Below are 21862 nucleotides of genomic sequence, written 5' to 3' on the forward strand. Positions count from 1 at the left end.
CTTCCAACAAGTCTTCCTTTTGTTTGCTTGTTTTTTCTAGGCAATGTCATAAAACCCTTATTGGTCTCAAACTGACTATATAGCTGAGGGGAACCTTGAACTCCTGATTCTCCTGTCTCTACCTCTCCAGTGCTGGGATCATTGAAATACCTTTCCCTACACCCTAAAGTTTAGTCTTACCCAATTTTACAAGTTTGTCTTCAAAGTCTCTCTCTGAGTGAAGGTCTTTGCACAGTCCTGGCTCTCCTAGAACTCTTAGTCCAGGCTGGCCTCTCAGACACAGACTCACCTGCCTCTGTGCCACCCACTCCCACTCACCCTGTCCCCAATTTTGGTATTAAAGGCATGCCCAACTACGCCCAACTTTAAATCTCTCTGTAATTTGTAAATGTTTTTGGTTTGTTTTATTAATTTTTCTTTAGATTTATTTGTATAAGTGTTTACCTGAATGGATCTTCCTGCCTCAGTTAAATAAATCAAGTTTACTCTGCACAGCCATGCTCCCGGCATATTAGGTGATTGTAGATTGTTAAAATGACAATGCTAACTATCACAGCTCCACCTCTTGCCCCTTATAGGCTCATGGCCACGTCATAATATATAGTAAATGCCTTCCAACTGACTTACAGTGCCCGTTATCTTTAACAATTTCATCTTTTCCCCCCTAAAGCTAGTTTATTTATTTAATGTATATGAGTACACTGTAGCTGTCTTCAGACACATCAGAAGAGGGCATGAGATCCCATTACAGATGGTTGTGAGCCACCATGTGGTTGCTGGGAATTGAACTCAGGACCTCTGGAAGAGCAGTCAATGCTCCTAATTGCTGAGCCATCTCTCCAGCCCCTTTTGTTTTTTTCGAGACAGGGTTTCTCTGTATCTCTGGCTGTTCTGGAACTGACTCTGTAGACTAGGCTGGCCTGGAGAGAGCTATGCAAGTGCTGGGGTTAACCATGTGCCACTGCCCAGCCAATTTCACCTTTTTTTTAATTAAAAAAATATTACACTTATTTACTTGTGTGTGTATGTATATTTGTGTGCTGTGGTGCTTATGGAAAGTCAGAGGACAGCTTGCTGGAGTGGGTTCTGGAGATTGAACTCAGGCCGTCAGTCTTCACTTCAATATCTCCTTTACCCACAGAGCTACCTTGCTGGCCCATCACCAGCTTTAAAAGTCCAAGGTCTTAACTGTGAGTCCTGTAGAATCAAGCAAGCTACACCCTTCTGATTTTTTTTTTTTTTCGGAGCTGGGGACCGAACCCAGGGCCTTGTGCTTGCTAGGCAAGCGCTCTACCACTGAGCTAAATCCCCACCACCACACTTCTGATTTTCAAGGGTCCTGGGGGCCCATGAGCTTTCAGAGTCACTTTTATTTTTTTTTTTTTTGGAGCTGGGGACCGAACCCAGGGCCTTGCGCTTGCGAGGCAAGCGCTCTACCACTGAGCTAAATCCCCAACCCCTCAGAGTCACTTTTAAAATGAACTCAGTCTTCACAAAATGGGCCTCTGAGGGCTGAGCTTTTTTCCCTCAGGATTCCTTTCCTGTTTGTGCTAGTGCAGATAGGAGAGCTCTGTTCAGTGGTGCTGGGCTCTTAAATTCCAGCTGCTTTCTCAGCACCAGCCTGAACACTCTCTTCTTGTTTTGAAGTTTCCTTCACCAAACAAATTAGTCCATCAGCTTTCCACCCTCTCAGGTTCTCAGATGTAAAGAGAAGGGAGGCACATTCTTGGCTAAGACAGTACATTAATGGCCTCTAGCCCAGTTCCTGACAGAATCCTTGTTCCTTCTGGAACCTTATAAGTTATTCCCCACTATCTCAAGTTTCCTCAGTATTCATGCAGTCTAAATCCCCACAAGAATGGCCAGTTAAGCTCTGTTTCCAGCACTCAAAAACTTTTTAAATGTACTGTTCTAAATTCTTCTACATTTAGCCACAAAATAGTTTCAGTGGCCTAAGAGCCATATAACCAAGTTTATCAGTGTCCTTAGTCCTAGTACCAGTTTCTAACTTGGTTTCTTTTCTGGTTGCTTTAGCAGACAACTTGGTTCTATTTCTAGCACCTACATGACAATAGCTGTCTGTGCATTCTAGTTCTGAGAGACCCTCTTCTGAACTCCTCAGGTCAGGCATGCATGCAGTGCTTTTACATACATGTAGGCAAACCACTCATATACATAAAATAAAAATGAATAAATCTATTTAAAAAGAGTGCATGCTGCTCTTGCAAGGGACCTACATCAGGTGACTCCCAGCTGCCTAGAGCTTCATCTCAGGGATCCAGTACCATTAAATGGGTTCTCTGAGTGCATGGGCACAGAAATAAATAACTAAAAGTCAGTTCTAGACCAGTCTGGGCTATACAGTGAGACCCTGGCTCAAAACAAACAAACAAACAAAAAATAAACTAACTAAATAAAATTACTATAAAGTAAAAAAAAACAACTTAAGAGAGAAAAGGTTTATTTTTACTTTGAAAGATTTATTTTATGTGTGTCTTAGGTAGGTGGTTATTGCTGTGGTAAAACACGATGATTAAAAGTATCCTGGGGTAGCAAAGAGTTTATTTGACTTACCCATCCTGAGTCACAGAGTTCCATTGAAGGAAGCCAAGGCAGGACTCAAACCAGGTGAGAACCTGGAGGCAGGAGCTGATGCAGAGGCCGTGGAGGAACACTGCTTACCGGCTTGCTCCCCATGGCTTGCCCAACAGTGGCACCAACGCACCCCACCCCCAATCAGTAATTGAGAAAATGCCCTGCAGCCAAAATTTCCTGCCTACAGCATAGTCTTACAGAGGCTCCTTTCTCTCATGTTACTCTAGCTTATGTCAAGTTGACATTAAACTGTCCAGCACAGTGTGATGGGAGTTTTACCTGCATATATGTCCGTGTACCACAGTATACCTGGCATCGAGGGGGCCAGAAGATATCAGATTCTCTGAAATTGGAGTCAGAAAAGGTTGTGAGCTGCTATGTAGGTGCTGGGAATTGGTCTTGTGGAAGAGCAGCCATTGGCTCTACTGAGCCATCTCTCCAGCCAAAGAAAGGGTTTATTTGAGCTCACAGTTTGGAGTCCAGGAATACAGTCCATCATGGTGGGGAAGTCAAGTTAGAGACTTGAAGCAACTGGTCCCATTTTATCCACAACTGGAAACAGAGGTAATGCAAGCTGCTTTTAGCTCTTTTCTGTGTTCATACAGACGAGTGGTGGTGGGGTCTTCCCTCCCTCATGAGCAGTCTCTAGGTGTGTACAGTGTTTAGGTGCTCAGCACTTTGCCTGCTGTTTTTCTAGACTTTGTGAGTTCACTTGGGGGTGCTGGGCGTTGGTAAGCGAATGCTTTGCTGCCGTGCAGCATTCATTTCTCACCTAGATTATATCATTTTTATTATTGGGTTTCAGAGTTTGTTGTACATTCTTGGTATAAATCTCTCAGCACATCTGCAGATATAGTCCTCATCTTGTGGGTTTTAAAAACATTTTTTATGTTTGTTTTTTTCTATGTAGGGTTTTTCTGTAGAGCTCTGACTGTCCTGGAAATCACTCTTTAATTAAGATCAGGCTGGTCTCAAACTCAGAAATTCTGCTTCTGCTTGAGGAGGCCTAGAATTAAAGGCTAGCGCCAGCCACCACTACCTGGCCAGATTGTTTTGATTTTAGTCAGGGTCTCACTGTGTAGGCCATGCAGGCCTCCAACTGAAGACAGACCTGCCTCACTTCCTGAGTGGGCACAGCACCAGGCCTGGGCCACACCCCAGCTGTGTCTTTGCTTTCTTGATGATGTCCTTTGACACTCAGAAGTTTTTCGTGGCAACTTTCTCTGCTATCTCTGTATTGTTGCCTCACTCTAAGGCAGAGAAGCCCTAGGACTAGGCAACATGGAACTGGAGCCTCCAAAACCAGAAGTGGAAGAAAGTCTTTCCTCTTTAAAACACTGACTTTCCATGTTACTGTTCTTTCCTTGGTCCTGTCCCTCCTCCCATGCCTCCCTCCCTTTTTCCTTTCCTTCTTTCCTCCTTCCCTCCCTCTCTCAAGCTACCTAGCTTGCTTGCTCTTTCTAGCACTTGGGAGGTAGATGCAGAAGGAGCCCAGCCTGGACTATATGGGACCTCATCTCAAAACAAACAAACAAGTAAACAAAGCTAAAGAGTGGGACTGAGTAGTTAAGAGTGTTGGTTGTGGGGCTGGAGAGATGGCTCAGTGGTTAAGGGCACTGACTGCTCTTCCAGAGGTCCTGAGTTCAATTCCCAGCAACCACATGGTGGCTCACAACCATCTGTAATGGGATCCGATGCCCTCTTCTGACATGCAGGCAGTAACACTGCAGACAGAGTACTCATATACATAATAAATCTTTTAAAACAACAAAACAAAACAAAAAACAAAGAGTTTTTGTTGCTCTTCAGAGCACTGGGGTTTCCCTTCCTCTTCCCGGTGACTCACAAATGCCTGTAACTCCAGCTCTGGGGATCTGACATTCACTTCTGGCCTCCTAGGAAGGGGAGCCATAGAGACAGACAGAAAGACAGGCACACACACACACAAACACACCACACCATATACACACACCACACACGCCATATTCCCCCTCCCCACACACCCCCAACACACATCCACACACATACATACATACACACACACACACACCACACACCACACACACACATACCTCACGCACACACCTCATACCCCCCCACGTACATACACACCCTACACACACACAACACCCCCCCCACATATACACACACACACCCCCACCACACACACCCCCACCACACACACCCCCACCACACACACACCACCTACACACACCCCTACACACCCCCACAAACACACCACATACACACACACATACATAGACACACACAACACACATATACAACACACACCACACAGACACACACACCACACAGACACACAAACACAAACACAACACACCACATACACATACCCACACCCCACACACCCTATACACAAACACACCACACACACACACCACACCACATATACACATACCACACACACACCGACACACACCCACAGACACACATACATACATACACACAACATACACATACAACACACACACACACAAACATACCACACCACACACACACACCACCCACACATACACACCACACACACACACACACACACACACACACACACACACACACACCATACCACACATTAAAAAATAAAACTTAAAGAAAAAGCTACATGGATGGGGGAAGAAGAGTAAAGGCTTTCAGAATAGGAGCCTTAGTCTGTGATGGGTGAGGTGTCTAGCAGAGGTTGTCATAGATGAGTCATGGGTATCATGTCCTGTCTTTATCAGCAGGCAAGTGCTCAGAGTCACCTAACACGGGAATCTCCCCAAAGGTTTCCAGTGCTGTGCTCCATAGGTGGAGAGGTGCTGAGGGCAGGCTGCCTTCACTAGTGCTGTGCTTTAAGCAGGTTCTCGGGATGCAAAGGTACCTGGTGTCTCCATGTTTGGGGCACAGGCAGGGACTTCTCTTAAGTATGGCTTTGAGTTAAATTTCTTTTTTTAGATTTATTTATTTAATGTATGTGAGAACACTGTAGCTGTCTTCAGACACACCAGAAGAGGGCACCAGATCTCATTACAGATGGTTGTGAACCACCATGTAGTTGCTGAGACTTGAACTCAGGACCTCTGGAAGAACAGTCAGTGCTCTTAACCACAGGGCCATCTCTGCAGCCTGAGTTAGGTGGGGTTTTTTTTGTTTTTTTTTTTTTCGGAGCTGGGGACTGAACCCAGGGCCTTGCACTTGCTAGGCAAGCGCTCTACCACTGAACTAAATCCCCAACCCCGAGTTAGGTATATTTTAAGATAAACAGAAAAGTCTTCTTGTTTACTGACAGTGCACTATGGCTGGCTGTGATGGATTGGCCTTCGGAGAATGTTAGTTGTCAACAACCATGGCATGGCCTTTGGAAACAATCTACAAGCTTCAGTTCCTTTTTCCTCAGGCCTTCCATTAAAAAGTCCATTGAAATTAAGTCCCAGTGATGGTAGAATTTTTCTTTTCTAACCAGCTGTGTCTGCAGTGTTTCTTTGTGTATGATGGTGGCTAAGAGAATAACTCCTAGCTGGATGTGTGCACACGCTTTTAGTCCTAGCACTCGGGAAGCAAAAGCAGGTAGATCTCTGAGTTCAAGGCCAGCTTGGGGCCTGGTCTACAGAACAAGTTCCAGGGCAGCCAGGGCTACACAGAGAAATCCTATCTTGAAAAACCAAATGGGAGTACACTGTTGCTCTCTTTAGACACACCAGAAGAGGGCATCTGACCCCATTACAGATGGTTGTGAGCCACCATGTGGGTGCTGGGAATTGAACTCAGGACCTCTGGAAAGACCAGCCAGTGCTCTAAACTGCTGAGTCATCTCTCCAGTCCACTTCTTAGTCTTTTTAGTTTGCTTCTTTTACTCTCCACAGTCCCTTCACTTATGGAAACCAGAACATTGTTAGTTCATTTGAATGTGTCTTAGTCCCTGCTGTCCTCGGTGGCTATCTGTTCTGTGGCATTGACTGTGGGGGTTGGGCTTACTTAACTCAGGAGCTCTGATCCATGCAGAGGGGTTTGCTTGGAGCCTGGCAGGCATTTGTGAGCAGGCACACAGGGACGTGAGCACTGCTGCACTAAGCCCAGCCTTTTGAAGCTGCTGTGTTGTCCTTCAGAGCTCCATCATTGTTGTTCCTGTAAGCCAGCCTGATGTTCCAGCAGTAGAGGGAGAGTAGTAAAGGAAGAGAAGTACCAAGCTGGCCTGGTCTGGTCCAAACAGACTGCTGCAGGAGTGGCAGTGACACTGTCCTTCTTGCTGCTACTTACTGGCTGGAATGCTATGGTGCCTTTCAGAGCTTAAATGTTCGGTGCCAACACTGCCACAGAAAAGGCTGACCTCCAACACATGACCCTTTCTGGTAATAAAGGCCATTCAAACCCATTGTACCTCTGAACATCCTGAGCCCTGATCTTCAAGATACTGCTAGATAATGCTGAACAAGTATCTCCCATTCCCAATAGGGTAGCTTTGGGTTATTACCCTTCCCTAAGAACCTCAGGCTTGGGCTTCATCCCTTGGCCCCAAGCAGTCTATAGCTTGGTCTTGTTCGTTGGGTCATTCTCCACAATTAAGAGTGATTCTGGGGGCTGGAGAGATGGCTCAGCGGTTAAGAACGCTGACTGCTCTTCCAGAGGTCCTGAGTTCAATTCCCAGCAACCACATGGTGGCTCCCAACCATGTAATGGGATCTGGTGCCCTCTTCTGCTGTATCTGAGGACAGCTACAGTGTACTTATATAAATATAATAATAAATCTTTTTTTTAAAAAAAAGAATGATTCTGGAAGCCAAGTGTTGGGGCTCACATCTGTGGTCCCCCTACTCAGGAGCTGAAGCAGGAGCATTGCTTTAGGTTGAGGCTGTCTACATAGTAAGTCTCAGGGTCTGTGCTAGGTAACAAGATCCTGCATGGAAAAAAAATGAACCAAAATGTTGCTTGGGAGGCTATCAGAGGACACAACGCTCCCTTGGGTAAAATATGGTAGTGGTGCTCTCACAGGGCTGTCAACAGCCCTCTGTGAGGGGCTTTACACACACAGTATATACATGAACTCTAAAATAGCCCTGTGACACCCTGTAGCTCTTCCTCTGGGAGCTGGAGTTAGCTTCGTTGTTCTGAGTGCTTCCTTGGTTTATTCTTGAAGGACTGCCGCCGACTCCAGTGCAGCTGCTCTACCCAGTGTCCAGGTTCAGCAATGTCAAGTCCCTCCAGCATCTGTGCAGATTCCGGATCCGGCAGCTTGTCCGAATAGATCACATCCCGGATCTGCCACTGCCTAAGTACAGTGGGTTCTCGGGCTAGGGTGGGGGCGGGCGAATTAGAAATAGAAATCCTCTGAAGCCTGCAAGTTCTCCCAGAGGCCAAGCCTGGCATAAAACGTTTGTAGGCAGTGTTCTTCCGATTTTATATGTTTTAGCACTTAACTCTAAGAGCTGTGGCATTGCAGCAAAAGGGAGGAAGATGTGTGTGCTGGCCGCATTCTGCAGGCTGTGGGCAGAGTGCGGTGCAGCAGAGTGAGAGAGGCAGAAGTGTGTGCGGATGGGAAGGTGAGAATTCTGTCACGTTGGCAATGACTGCTCAGCAGTCATACCCGTATGAAGAGGGAGAAGGGAGGAGGGCTCAGGAAGAGATGGTTTTCTTAAGGAAACAGTAGTCACAGTTCCTGAGAAATGCCCCTGTAGATGGTACACTCTGTCTCCTTGTTTTTCACAGACCTCTGATCTCTTACATTCGAAAGTTCTACTACTATGATCCTCAGGAAGAGGTGTACCTGTCCCTAAAGGAGGCACAGCTCATTTCCAAACAGAAGCAAGAGGTTGAGCCTTCCACGTAGCAGCGAGGGCCCCTGCTGTTGAACACGAAGGTAGGAACACCCTGCCTCTTTGCCTAGGCACTAGGTTACTTCCTGATCCATAAATTTGTCTGATAGTTGATTCTCTGACAGGTACATCACTTCATTTGAAGAAAAAAACACAACAGTCATGGAGGCCTTAAGCCAGTGGTTCTCCGCTGTCCTAGTGTGCAGTGTTTCATACAGTTCCCGTGATGTCGTGCTGACCTCTAACCGCACAATTTTGTTGCTATTTCATAATTGTAAATTTGCTACTGTTAAGAACCATAACAAAAGCACTTTTGGAGATAAAGGTTTGCCAAAGGGGTCACACCAAGGCTGAGAACTGCAGCCTTACAGAGTGTTTGTCAAGCCAAGCCTTTCTGAGCGACAGATTGGACTCGAGTCGTTTATTAGTCAGATCCTACCTCACTAAACTAAAGCGGGAGCTGGGGATATATTTCAGTAGGAGATGCTTGCCTAGCACTCATGAGGCCCTAAGTTTGATTCCTAGTTACTACTCAGAAATTGTTTTCTTTGCCAAACTGAGCATGTCATACCTGTGATCCTAGCACTCAGGAGTTGGCAGCAAAGAGGGTCATCTAGAGGCTGCAGGCTTATCACTGAGCACAAGTAAGGCAGACACAATGTGCCTGGGAATGTCTGCTTCAGCTCATCTGCAGAACACTGCATGTACGATATGGAAAGCAAGAGCCCAGTAGGGAGATAAACTTAAAGGAGCTCATGAACACCTTTATTTTCAAAAAGCGTGCATTGTAGTAAGAGTTTCTCCAAGGCACCCAGCTTGAGATAGGGATGAGAAAAAGCAGCCTGTCTTTTCTTAGCCACCACAAAGTAAGTGTTCAAAAGAATAAATTAGACTGGGCATGGTGGCACACACCTGTCATCCCTGCACTGAGGAAGTGGAAGCTATAGGATCAGAGTTCAAGGCTAGCCTTGCACCATAGCAAGTTTGAGGCCGGCTTCATGAGACCGTTTCAAACCCCCCTACCACCACCACAAAAACGAAATGGGGTAGGGGGAGGAAGAGAAGGTTGAAGGGAGGGAGAGAGAGAATGAATGAATGAATGAATGAATGAATGAGTGAATGAATGGTGTCTGGAGAACGGCTCAGCAGCAGGTAAGAGCACATGCTGCTTTTGCCCAGGACCTGAGTTCAGTTCCAGCACCCATGTCCCGCACCTAACAGCCTTCTATAACTTAAGGATTCAGCAGGCTTCCCTGGTGCCACACAGACGCGTACACATAATGAAAAAGAAAAAGAAGGAGTGAGGAATTGACGTGCTCAAGTCAGAGCCATTTCCCCACTGCCCTGCTGAGGTCTACTTGGGGCCTGTGGTTTGTCCTGATACTGGTCTGTGTTGGGAACCGTTATTGTCACTGGTCATCGCAGTACTGTGCGAATGTGGAGATCAGGACAGCTTATGGAGTCAGTTCACTCCTTCCACTTCTTCATGGATTCTGGCAATCAAATTCAAGTCACCAGGCTTTCCAGGCTGGAGCCCTCATGCAACTCTATTTATTTATTTATTTATTTATTTATTTATTTATTTATTTATTTATTTATTTATTTATTTATTTATTTATTTATTTATTTATTTATTTATTATTTTTGACAGAGTCTGATGAGCTCCTGGTTGTCTTCCCTGCATCCATCACCATACACAGCTCTGTGCTGGCAGAGTCTAGCTAGGTTTTTTGTTTTTGCTTTCTAAGATTTTTTTTTCTTTTTCTTTTTTTTTCGTAGCTGGGGACCGAACCCAGGGCCTTGCGTTTGCTAGGCAGGCGCTCTACCACTGAGCTAAATCCCCAACCCCCCTAAGATTTTTTTTTAAATTTTAGTTGTGTGTTGGGGTGTATGTGTGCATATATAAGCACAGGTTACAGGGGATCAATTACAGGGGTTCATGAGCCATTTTATGGGTGCTGGGAACCAAGCCCAGTTCCTCTGCAAATGCAGTGAGGACTCTTAGCCGCCAAGCTGTCCATCCAGCTCCCTCCTGAGAAGTGATAAGACCCGTTAGTTAGAACGTGACTTCTGTGAGTGCTGTGCCCTGGAGGAAACCCACATCAATAGGAGCACATTCAGATATTCAGAAGGCCTTGGGTTGGGGGCTCCAAACCGCATCATGTGGGAGTGAGGGCACGATCAGACTGAAACATGCTAACTCAGGGCACTGAGAGACGTCCTTAGGGAATTTTCCCATGGAAGAGTGTTTGTTTTTTGTGACCGTGGGACTGAACAAGGCCCAAAATGAACAGAGGCAACTGCCACATCCACTGTTCAGTGTCTGCGGAAGCATGTGGTTGTTGAGCTGCCCTTCTGCTTTGGAGCTGATCTTCTCCCACCCACAGTGGCTTGTCGTTCTCCTTCCCCTCCCTGTGGGTCTGCTACTCTGTTGGAACTGTTCTGTGATGTTTCTTTCCCTTTTTACCTAGGCATTTGATCGACAGGCTCCAGTTTGAAGAACCAAATGAAGCTACCACAAAAGAAGAGTCTGGAAGAAAGAGAAGAAAGGGTTGTGACTCTCGGCACAGACTTTGGTCCCCTGTATCCCTGGGGCTTGGAAGAAGCACACAACCATCCTCCAAGTGGGGCTCCCCACTCCCCAGCCCCACGAACCCCAGGACTAGATAAGCTCCTTGGAAAACTGGAAGAAGTCTTAACACTGTTTCTTTTCAGACGTTTGTTTTAGTATTTACGTTTCTCAGTGGAAGGCAGCTGGGGTCTATACCCATTGAAATGAAAGTGGTATTGGGGATGAGCAGGTCAAGCGAAAGGTGGGACGAGGGGGGCTGGTTGTTCAGCTGGTGCCAAAGGCAGCATTGAGGCTCTTTTCCCATGAACCTGGAGGAAGGGCTGGGGAAGCCAGAGAAGTCCAGAAGAAGGAAGTTGGAAGTTTCTGGGGAAAGGTGTCTGATTCTCATCTCCAGCTTCACCAGGAGATGAGAGAAGGGTGGCAAGTGAGAGAGGAACTGTTCACGAGGAACTGGTCGTTCTGTTTGCTGAGGACTGCTGGCTCCTGCTCCTTTCCTTTCAAGGTTTAACAAACCTGATTCCACAATTGCCTCTCTTGGAATTGGTGTGTGTTTTGTTGACTAAATTCCTTAAGCTCAGTGACCTGAGGCAAACCTAGTTCTCCCTCCATCCTCAGTCCCTTACCCTCAGTAACTGTGTATTTATTTCACTTTGGTCAAACCAACACTCCTGCTGCTTCTGCCAGCTGTGCAGACAGTGGTGTTTTCTTGTCACGTGGCCAGTTCAGAGCTCCAATCCTAGGCTGCCAAGGCTTCCCCCACCACCATCAGCAACCTCACCCTGGAGCATGCTTCCAGATTCTTTGTGGCAAAGCATGCCCACAGCTAAGGAGTCGGTGTTACCCTGCCTGTCAGCTAGTGAGGAAATGTGGAGGAGTTGAGAAACAGCTATGGTGCTCCTAGAGGAGCCTGCATGTCTCAGCCTTAACAGGATTTCTGTCGTGCAGAAAAGGCATGGCATCTCATGATGATAGGCTGCTCTGTGTCACCCCACCCCTGAGGTGGAGGTGGCAAGGGCTCCTTCATCTCCCTGTGTTTGTTCTCACAACCCAGACATGTCCTGCGTCAGACCCCGCTGCCTTTCTCACTGGGAACCTGTCAGATGCTAGTTTGAAACCTGCCTTTGAGATGGATGTGGAAGAAGGGAAGGACTTTGGTGCTTGAGTAGTCTGTGTCTGAAACTGGCCACGTCCAGCCATGGGCCACATCAGTTTGCTGTTCTACAGAGCTACTCAAGACAGACAGTGGGGCTGGTGGGTGGGTCTTCATTACTCCCAACCCTGTAGTGTTCCCTCTTGTGTGCCTCAGAAGACAAAGTAAATATCATCACTTTTGGGGTTCCTGATGGTAGGAGTGAAGTCTGTGTCTAAGTAACTTAGAAAACTGTCTTATCTGGAAGGTGACCTGTGTGCTCCCTCTGTGCAGGGAGTCACCTTCCTCCTCCTTGAGCTAAACACAGAGGTGTGCTTTCGCAGCTGGCTGTAAAGAAATGAGACCCAGAATGAACTGTGTACGTGTTAGTCCAGCTCACTTCTGACGTGTCTCATGGGACCCCTAACATCATAAGGTCACCATTCGGAGACTGGCACACCTGCAAGTTCCACCTCTGGAGGGTACAGGACACTTGTCATCTTATAGAAAAGGCCATTCTGTAATGGAGCCCAAACTCCAGAGTCCACAGAGGTCTTCTTAATGTTTGCAGTTGAGAGGTTCTTTCTCCCATTTCAGCCGCCCATGATATAAGAATTAGTTGTCAACCCGTGTTTGCATTGTTTGCATGGCTCTGAGCTAGGTAGTGTGGAAGGACATGTGAGGTAGAAGACAAGCCCCTGCCCCGAGGGAACTGTAAGGTGACTGTTGCCCAAGAAGGGGTTGGAGCAGCTTCATTGGAGCAGACCGTCAAGGGCCATCTTCAGATCGAGCGGCATGATCAGGGTAGACCACAGGTAGCTCTGGGAGAGCTCTGGTGATAAGGCTTTGGGTTGTAGGTGAGGACACTGTGACAGAGACTCAAACTAAAGTACAGAGCAGAAATGTGTGGCAAGTGTGCAGCTGCCTTAGATCAACGGCATCAGAGTTCTGCTTGTCGGAAACTTCCTAATGGCTGGACAGGTCTGAAGGCTAAGGGGAATGAGGGTGTGGTGGAGGACAAGGCCAGAAGTCAGGAAACACCTCTCTAGTCCTGGGGTTCCCTGTGGAGAGTTTCTAGAGTCAGGTGCGAAGCAGACCTACCTGCTCCAGAGCATGGCGGCCTCTCGCTTCTGTCCCAGGAAAGCGAGTTGCACTGTGTTTATGAGCCTCGATATTCCCGTCACAGGCAGCTGGCCTGGCCCTGCCTCTGCAGGATGGGCTGCAAAACAGCAGTGTGGACACAGCTCTAGGAGGCCTGGCCTGCTGCCCAGGAGGTCTTGTTAGAAGGAATGAGCAATTGGGGAGAGCAGTTGAGCTGCTGACTGCACTGTGTGCTGCAGGCTGGGGGAGAAGGGTGCAGGAGCAAGGCCAGAGGGCACTGGCCTTTCAGCTTTTGCTGATGGTGGGGCAGTGCTAATGGAAATGCAGTCTGCAGAGGGGACTCAACTTGTCTTTGGTGGTTATGTGCCAGTCACAAACTGGAAAGGAAAGGCAGTCACTTCTAGAGACCTGCTGTGGCTTTCTGAGGTGTGGTTGGGGGTGTCACTACTCCCAGACTCAGCCTGTAAACCTTCACTCATAACTGATCTACTGTAACCTTCCTCAAGACGGGTATGTTGATGTAAGCTAGTGACAACTACTGCTGCAACCTGTGGTTACTTGAAATGTGTGTCTGTGCTGGCAGTGTAGGCATGAGGGAGCAGGAGCTTGGCTGTGAGGCCAACTGTCCTGATTTGATTGTGGTCTAGTACCAAGGTGAAGTAAACGTGGATAGCAGTGCCAGCCTCTGAGTCCAAGCAGGGAGTTATGGGATGGCTACACAGACCCTCTGATGCAGGTCTCTGAGGACTAGGAAATAATCGGAGTACAGCCCTACAAGGGCCCCAGGGAGCCACCCTTTCAGCCTTGCTCATGCCTGCTTGAAGCCAGTAGGAAGTAGGGACAGGAAAACTTCCCCAGGCAAGATCTTCCTCCCTTCCCTTCTCTTGTTGCTTTTCCCTTACCTTTGAGCGCAGGAGTGAGAGGCCAGGTCAGAGAGATGGAAAGAGCCACACAGGTCTAGAATTCTGCGTGAGCGTGTGCCCTCGTTTGTCCGAGTCTTGTCTGTGGTTGGGGTGTTGGGACCATTTCCACTAGTGGGGACTAGGACTCACTTTCCACTTTAAGAGAATGGCAATGCCCACTGTGTGGAGGGAAGAGCGTGAGTTAGACATTTTCCCTATGGGAACCCTCTTGGTTTGGTTTGTGGGGAGAGGGGAGTGGATACATGGTTTTTATTTCTAGTCATCAACACAGCTGTCCTTACACTAAATCTGTGCTATTGCATACATGTAGCCATCTTTCTTTTCACTGCAGCAGTGTTTATCAGTAGTTCAAAATGATTTATTTGCTCCTGGGGAGTAAAACTTTTTTTATTAAAAAAGAAAAAAGAAAAAAAAAAAAAAAGAAAGAAAGAAAGGTGTGCCCCTTACGATAGCTGTAGAATTATTGGGCCACAAGAGTCACGTCTGCCAGTCCCCTATGGTCACCCGTCTGTTTTGGCATTGGAGCCCTTGTGCTTCAATGTGTCAGTGTGTGTGATGGGGCCTTCCTTGAAAAAGTGGAGAACAGCATCTTGGGAGTGAGATTGGGTTTAATCACTGAGAGGGCTCAGGGGACGTGGTACTGCAGTTGAAAATAGAGAACTGAGTCTATAATCTGCCAGAGAAAGGGACCTTTCTTTACATGCAGATTTCATGTGTCCTTGATCTTTCATTGCTTCCTGGTGTCCTAGGTAGGGGTCACCTAGTTTTGGTGTCCCTCTTGTCTTTCTGTCCTTTGTCCTGTCCCTTCCCACTTCATCTACCTCCCAGAAAGCCAATCCTGCATGCTGAGTTTGTGACATGCCTTCACTCCATTTCATCTTGAGAGGGTTTTAGAGAGTCCCTGGAGTTGCTCCCTGCCCCACTGATCCCTCCTCATAGTGCCAAGAGGCATCAAGGAGCAGACAAGCAGCCGGGCAGACAGCAACATGGCTCGCAGCTGGACTGCGACGGCAGCTGCTCCTGGAGACAGATAGGGAAAACAAGACACTCTTCTTCAGCCCACTTGGGTGTGACCCCTGCTGTGTTCAGTGGGCAATGGGCTGATCTGACCACTCCTCCATCCCTGGTGCTCCCAAGAGGGACAGGCAGGATCCAGGCTCCGCTCTGGGTAGGCCAGACATTAGGATGCCTGCCCCGGTGCTGCCTGGCACAGGCCCTGCTGTGCATTCTGGTGGTTTTTCAGAAACTCCGTGCTGAGGGGTGTCAGTCTGGACTCAGTGGTTGGGGGATCTTCACCACCGGGGAGCCGTACCCCCACAACCACTCTGTCCTGCTAAGCCACCCCTGCCCTCCTAGCCAAAGTGTGGCCTGGCTTTTGTCTTCCCATTTAGTTTCCTCCTTTATTCTCCCTCTGTGCTTAATTTATTAAAATAGTTGCTGTATAATTTATTTTCATAAAGTATAAAAAATAACTAAATGGTTAAAATAGACTTGCAGGCCAATCTTCAATGGGGGTGGGTCTGGGGTGGGCCGGGGAGAGGGAGAGATGTTTTGATATAAACAAACAAATGCACTTTGGGTGTGTTTTGGTATTTTTCTGGGCATAGAGGGGTGGGTGTTGGGATGTCCCTGTAGATTAGTTCCAGAGTGGGGTGTCTGTAAATACTGTACTAATAGGCATGTGTGACTCTTGTAAAGGGACATTAGTAGCTGCTGCAGGTCCTGTTTGGAAACCCTGTGTATAATTCCCGGTTTTTTGTAAGTGTCAGTGCGGGAGACATTTGACTCTTGTGTTTGTATCTCCTTTTTATGATTGCTGTACCGACCCATGTCTTTTTGGGGAGGGATGAAAAGAGATTTGAAATAAAAATGTTTAGAAATGATCTGTTGCTTGGCTTTGTGTTATTTCAGTCTCTCCTGGCTCTTCACTCTCAGTCAGGCATGGGGTCCCCGCACTGGCAGCCATGCAGAACGCCCAGTCCTGTCTCTAAAGCAGGGTTGTTGGGAATTCCTAAGACTGAAACAGGCCGCACTGCCCGAGCTGCCCTAGGAAGGGCAGGAGCACTCCAGAGAGCCTAGGGAAGGCGGGAGGTACCCAGAGCCTTTCTGTCTGGGTGAGCAGTGGCTCAGTGTGCACTGGCACTGGCTGTGACAGCAGCCATCCTGGGGAAGCTGATTGCAAGGCTTCCTTGCTTTTTCAGCTTTGCCCTCCCAGCTCTAGGGTCTTAATGCCTGGTGGTTCCGGGACCATTTTAACCCCTACCTGCCTTCTCCCTCTTATCCTGCTTCCTGCTTCAGGGGCCAGTGTGCTACCTGGAAATTGTCTGCAGGTTTCCTGCTGGATTCTCTGGGAAGCTGCTTCTCTAGGCTAATCACAGGAGGACCTCTCAGAGTCTCTGTGTAGAGCCCTGACTGTCCTGGGACTTGCTTTGTAGACCAGGCTGGTCTTGAACTCAGAGATTTGCCTGCCTCTACCTCCATAAAAGTGTGTACCACCACCTGGCCAGGCATTTCCCTTTTTATCCAAACAGTTTCAACAATTCCCCAAGAGGTCTTGCCTCCTGTTTCCTCCCATTCATTATATATATATATATATATATATATATATATATATATATATATATATATATATATATATATATATGTATGTATGTATGTATGTATTCATTCATTCCATAGCTATCCTCAGACACACCAGAAGAGGGCATCAGATCCCATTACAGATGGTTGTGAGACACTGTGTGGTTGCTGGGCATTGAACTCACTCACCTCTGGAAGAGCAGTCAGTGCTCTTAACCATTGAGCCATCTCTCCAGCTTCCTCCCATTCTTTCAACTTCCTAGGGGCAGGAAAGATGGCTCAGTGGCTAACAGCACTTGTTCTTGCAGAGGACCCAGGTTTGGGTTCTCAGCACCCACATGGTGGCTCTGAACCATCTGTAACTCCAGTTCCAGGGTGTCTGATTCTTCTGGCCTCCTTGGACACCAGACACACCTGGTACAGATACATACATGCAGAGAAAACATTCATATACATAAATCTTAATAAAACTCCTTTAATCCCAGCACTCAGGATGCAGAGGTGGGTGGATCTCTTGTGAGGTCAAGGTCAACCAGAGCTACACAGTAACTCCCTGCCTAAAAAACAAAACACCCCCTCCTCCCCAAAACCCAAACCTTCTAAAACCACATGTAAGGGCCTGTGAAATGGTTTACCAAGTAAAGGTACTTGTTGCCAAGGCAACCTGAGTTCAATCCTTGGAATCTAAATGGGGACTTGGTGGACCTGGAACCTGGAGGCCACATGACTAAAAGAGAAAACTGACTTCTGAAAACTGCCCTCTGACCTCCCCTCGCTCACCCCATCCCGCACATACACCACAGAGTTCAAGTCAGAGAGGGAAAGGAATTAAGAAGTTGGGATGGAAACCATGTTGGACTGGAAGCAAGCACAGGAAGGGTTCTGGGCCCTTCTGGCTAGAGAATCCAGCATGTGTGAGAAGGCTGGAAGAGAAGAAGCGGAGTGTGGCAAGACAGGTCTCAGGCTGGACATGAGTCTTTAGGCTGCAATCAATCCCTGTGCCAACCTCTGAACTCCCCTGACACCCGGTTGGATTTCCTAGGTAGTGGGAGAGAAGCGTGATCAGGACAAGGCACGCCCATCTCTGATGCACCTAGTGGATGTCAGCTTCTACCTCTAACAATCCAGGCTGTGGTTGGCCAAACTGAACTGGGCAGTGAACCCTCAACAGGGAAAGGAATTCCGAGGCGACGTCCTCGTGGAGCTGGGGGCGCGTGGCGGCGGGGAGTGGCGGGGCGCGGGGGCGACGGCGAGGTTGAGAGGAAGAGTGGGCGTAGCCGAGTGAGCCTTCGAGCTTCTTCTGCCACCTAGTGGCTGTTCTGAGCCAGGTCACCCAGCTGCAGTCTGGGATGGGTGAATCTGGGATAAATATTCCCAGTCTCTCCAGTCCTCTTCTGTGGCCAGATTTCTCGTTGGCTAGTCGGGGACCCTGGCTTGTCCCAAATCCTCTACCGGACTCGAGGAACAAAATCCCTTTCTAAGATTCAGGGAGAGCGGTGTTTTTTTAATACTTGCTGGCGGTATATAGAGCTGAGACCTACCCTGTGGTGGGTGCCACCATCACAGCTTGCCCCCCACCTCCCGGCTTGACGATGGCCAATGACAGATGCTGGGACCCTGCCGGGCTTGGTATCGTCTTAGGATTCTGTGTAATTCTCTAAATATGTGTTGTTCTGTGCAGGAGCTTGGGTTTCCCCCAGCCTCCCTCCCCTCCTCCTCTGGAGGATTTGCCCTCTTGTCTCTAAGACAAGAGACAGCAGGCACCAGAGGCCTGCTGGGGAAGGCCAACAGGGCCTGTGCAACTCTCTTGTCTAGCCCTCGCCTAGGGGAGAAGGCGGCTTGTAGTGAGGTCTTCATTGCGTCATGTCAGGGCTCCTGCCTAGGAAGCAGATGCAAGGATTTGGGGAGGGGCCAGGAGAGTGAAGGGCTTTAGGAGGGATCCAGTAGTCAAATGAAGGGGGCGAGGCTCGGGATGGAGTCAGATGTCCAGGGGCACCTGTGTACACTCTGGTGCCTGCCACCTTCCCCAACTGACACGCACTTCCCTCTCCAGGCATGGCAGCCTCAGCTGCACCGGGCCAGATTGCATCATGCCTGGCTTTGTTCTCAATGAGAGCAGGTGCCGGAGCGCAGCCTCTTCCCTAGCTCATCCCTTCCACTCCCTCCCAGGCCGCCCGCCCTCCGTTCTCCTTCAGGGCTCTCTCCTCCCTATTAGAGGGAAGAAGGCAGAGTAGGCTGTATCACTGTGGTCCTCAAAAAAGCAACACCAGGTGGCATAGCAGGATACGGACTATCAGAACTGAGTGACAAGGTCAGAAACGTTCTCTTGCTTTTAAAGCTAAAAATAACATAAGCTGAATGAATTCAACCCTGGTAGGAAGTATGAAGCATATGTGGTTCATTCGTGTGGACCTAGAGCTTCCTGCCCATATTTTTGCATAATCTTCAATTCTGTGATGGGGGGGGGGGCACTGTCACCTGTCTTCTGCCAGAGTGCAGAGAGGTGACAATACAAGACCACAGGGCCACTCAGGCAGACCTGGGTCCTGAATCTTGGTATGTTTTCCTTTAGACAGACTTGAAGCATGACCAAGAGACGGTTGGAAAATTCCATGCTGACCGGACGTGAACATTTTCTTTAAAGGGGGGCTTGACGCTGGGAATAGTGACTCATGCCTGCATTCCTAGTGCTCGGAGCTTCAGGGGGAGGTACTATGAGTTCAAGACCAGCCTTAGCTTCATAGTGGGTTTGAGGCCAGTCTGGGTTACATAGTAAGACCTTGTCTAAAATGTAAGAAAGCCAAAGGGGTGGTGGAGTGCCCAGCACACTCAAGAGACAAGGGTGCCTTCTTGTCTTTTAATTTGAGCAAAGAACTAATGTAGGCTACCTACTGAGAACCTGGCTGTGTCAGCCTGGTTCCCCACTGCTCCATCCCTCTGGTGGTGCTGCAGGCTCTGGCTTAGGCACGGTGTGAAAGGGTACAAGTGTGTCCAGAGGTGCACCTCACCCCACCCCTACCACGGCTCCTCAACCTCCACTCTCGCCCCCACTGCCTCCGCTCAGGAAGTTGGTTGGACTAGTAGGGCTAGACTAGTAGCCTTGACCCCAAAGGCTAGGCAGAGACGGTAAATGGTGCCGGTCCTTCTCTTTATAAGGACTTCTTATAAATCTTTCTATGGTGTTCAGAACGTGGGAAGAGAGTTGGGAAGTAGTTTACTTGTTTTCTCCATGACAGGGTTTCTCTTCATAGCCGTGGCTGGCCTGGGACTCTGTTTGTAGAGCAGGCTGGCTTCAAACTCAGAGATCCCAGTGCCTTTGCCTCCCGAGTGGCTGGGATTAAAGGTTTGTGCCACCTCGCCCGGCTTTGGAGTGTGTTGGGAATTTGACATTAGGCTTTCACAACCAAGCTGGCACGAATTTGGCTACTAGGACTCTATATCTCAGAGCCAGACCTGCATATTTAGGGATAGACCTTGCAAAGCACTGGGCAAGCAGCAGCTTGGAATGGGTGGCTACTGCTACCCTGCTTCCATTTCCTGGCCATTTAAAGAGAATGAGAGGGAGGCCAGCAGGAAAGACACAGTCTGGCTTCTGCAACCAGAGTCCAGCTCCTCCAGGGTCTGGGAGAGGTCAGTTGGGGGGGAGCATGCTTGCCCGCTGACACTCCTGTCTTTTTAGGCCAGGACAGACTTCGTATAAAGGGACAAAGGATCCATTGACCCCATAGCCTTGTGACACTCCCCAAGATTGCCCTCTCTCCCCAGGCAGCCACCAGGGCCCTCGGGTAGCAGACAGGGGCTGTGAGGCCACCTAGATGGCATGGCAGTGAATCTGAGAGAGGCCACAATTAGCTGGGTGGGGAGTACCTAGGGGAGTGCCAGGGCTAGCCAGGAATTGGGTTGCTTCTGGGACCCTACTGCTAACCTCGGAGCAAATCTCCTCATATCCTGCAGTATAGAGGCATGGGAGAGTCCAACTGCAATACCAAATAAACCATCAGAATCCTTGCTCCCTCGGGTCTCCCTGCCCCCATAGGCCCTCCACACTCCAGCCTATAAAGCCCCCTTTGTCTGATAGGCTGAGGTCTTAACTCTCCATTTTAGCTTCCCACTCCCTTCTCCCTCACCCTCTGGTGCCTGACCCAGAGAGGAGGACTGGGTGAGAAATGTGAGACCGGTTTCTTGTCAGCCTGGACTCTGGCTTGTTCATCATCAGCCAGCTCCTGCATATGAATATTAGGAAGCCCACTACTGCATTCAGGGCAGGTGAATGGCCTCCCTGTCCTCTCTGGACTCCACTCTCTTCTTGGGGCAGAACACCCACTTCATCTATGCCTATTCATGTGATGTCTGTCTCAGTTTGGTCCTGTTCTGTCTGTGACAAGGGACACCTTAGTTTTGGTTGCCAAAGAGAGGAGTCACTGACACTTATCACCAGGGTTGGTGGGCATCATCATCTGGGGTTCAAAAACCTCTTCTTGGTAGAGGATAAACAGGTCATCATCCGGGTTGGCACATGGCTGGAGCATTGCATGTTGGGTGGGCGGCAGGAATCTCCATCCATCCCTGCTCCCCACCCCCGTACCCCAGCCAAAGGTCCTTAGGGCACATTTACAGAAAGGCTGAACCTTGGCAATAAGGAACTACCCCTGTCTGTCCTCGCTGCCATCACCATGTGGAGCGGCACAGTGCCTCCCTGTGTTCAGCAATCCCGTAGGTAGGTCTGCAGGCTTTCAATCTCTTTAAGTGGCCCATTGCCATTTGGGTCATCGGGTCAGCTCTGCCACCAAGCTTCTTGGTTCCCTTGGCCAAACTCCTTTCTGGAGCTTGTGAAAGGAGAGGTGGGGCCCTCTTGACTAGCCTCAGGAAAGTGGCGAGCTTCTTCCCTTGGAGCCCAGTCTTCTCCCCATTGAGGAGACCCCAAGACAGGCAGCTCTGGATGTGGAGACAGGAAAAGACCCTGGATGTGTGAGGCCCCGGGATGCACTGTGTGTGTCAGCGAGACTCCGCGCAGCTGGTAGCGGGTGCCTGCGGGTGCGAAGTATGAGCTCGTGGAACGCGGCCCCCACCCGGGCAGGGGGAGACGGCGGAGCCCGCGAAGAGGCGGAGTCTGCGGCGGGGCGGAGCCCGGGGCGGGGAGGGCTGGGGCGGT

At 48.9% G+C, this 21862-nt stretch overlaps 1 protein-coding gene across 4 annotated transcripts in view; it reads left to right on the forward strand.

The window, feature by feature from the left end:
• The window catches only part of Socs7 (suppressor of cytokine signaling 7), a 36620-nt gene extending 20607 nt beyond the window's left edge, over positions 1 to 16013 (forward strand). For 3 of the 4 annotated variants that reach the window (NM_001427009.1, XM_087570760.1, XM_087570761.1), the window contains 3 exon segments: positions 7730 to 7865; positions 8299 to 8449; positions 10877 to 16013. In NM_001427009.1, coding sequence (NP_001413938.1) covers positions 7730 to 7865; positions 8299 to 8419 — 257 coding nt within the window. In that variant the 3' untranslated portion in view covers positions 8420 to 8449; positions 10877 to 16013. 4 annotated transcript variants of the gene reach the window in all.
• The last annotated feature ends 5849 nt before the right edge of the window (positions 16014 to 21862 follow it).

Source organism: Rattus norvegicus, chromosome 10, assembly GCF_021556685.1.
Source record: "Rattus norvegicus strain SHRSP/BbbUtx chromosome 10, alternate assembly SHRSP_T2T, whole genome shotgun sequence".
Classification (NCBI taxonomy): Eukaryota; Metazoa; Chordata; class Mammalia; order Rodentia; family Muridae; genus Rattus; species Rattus norvegicus.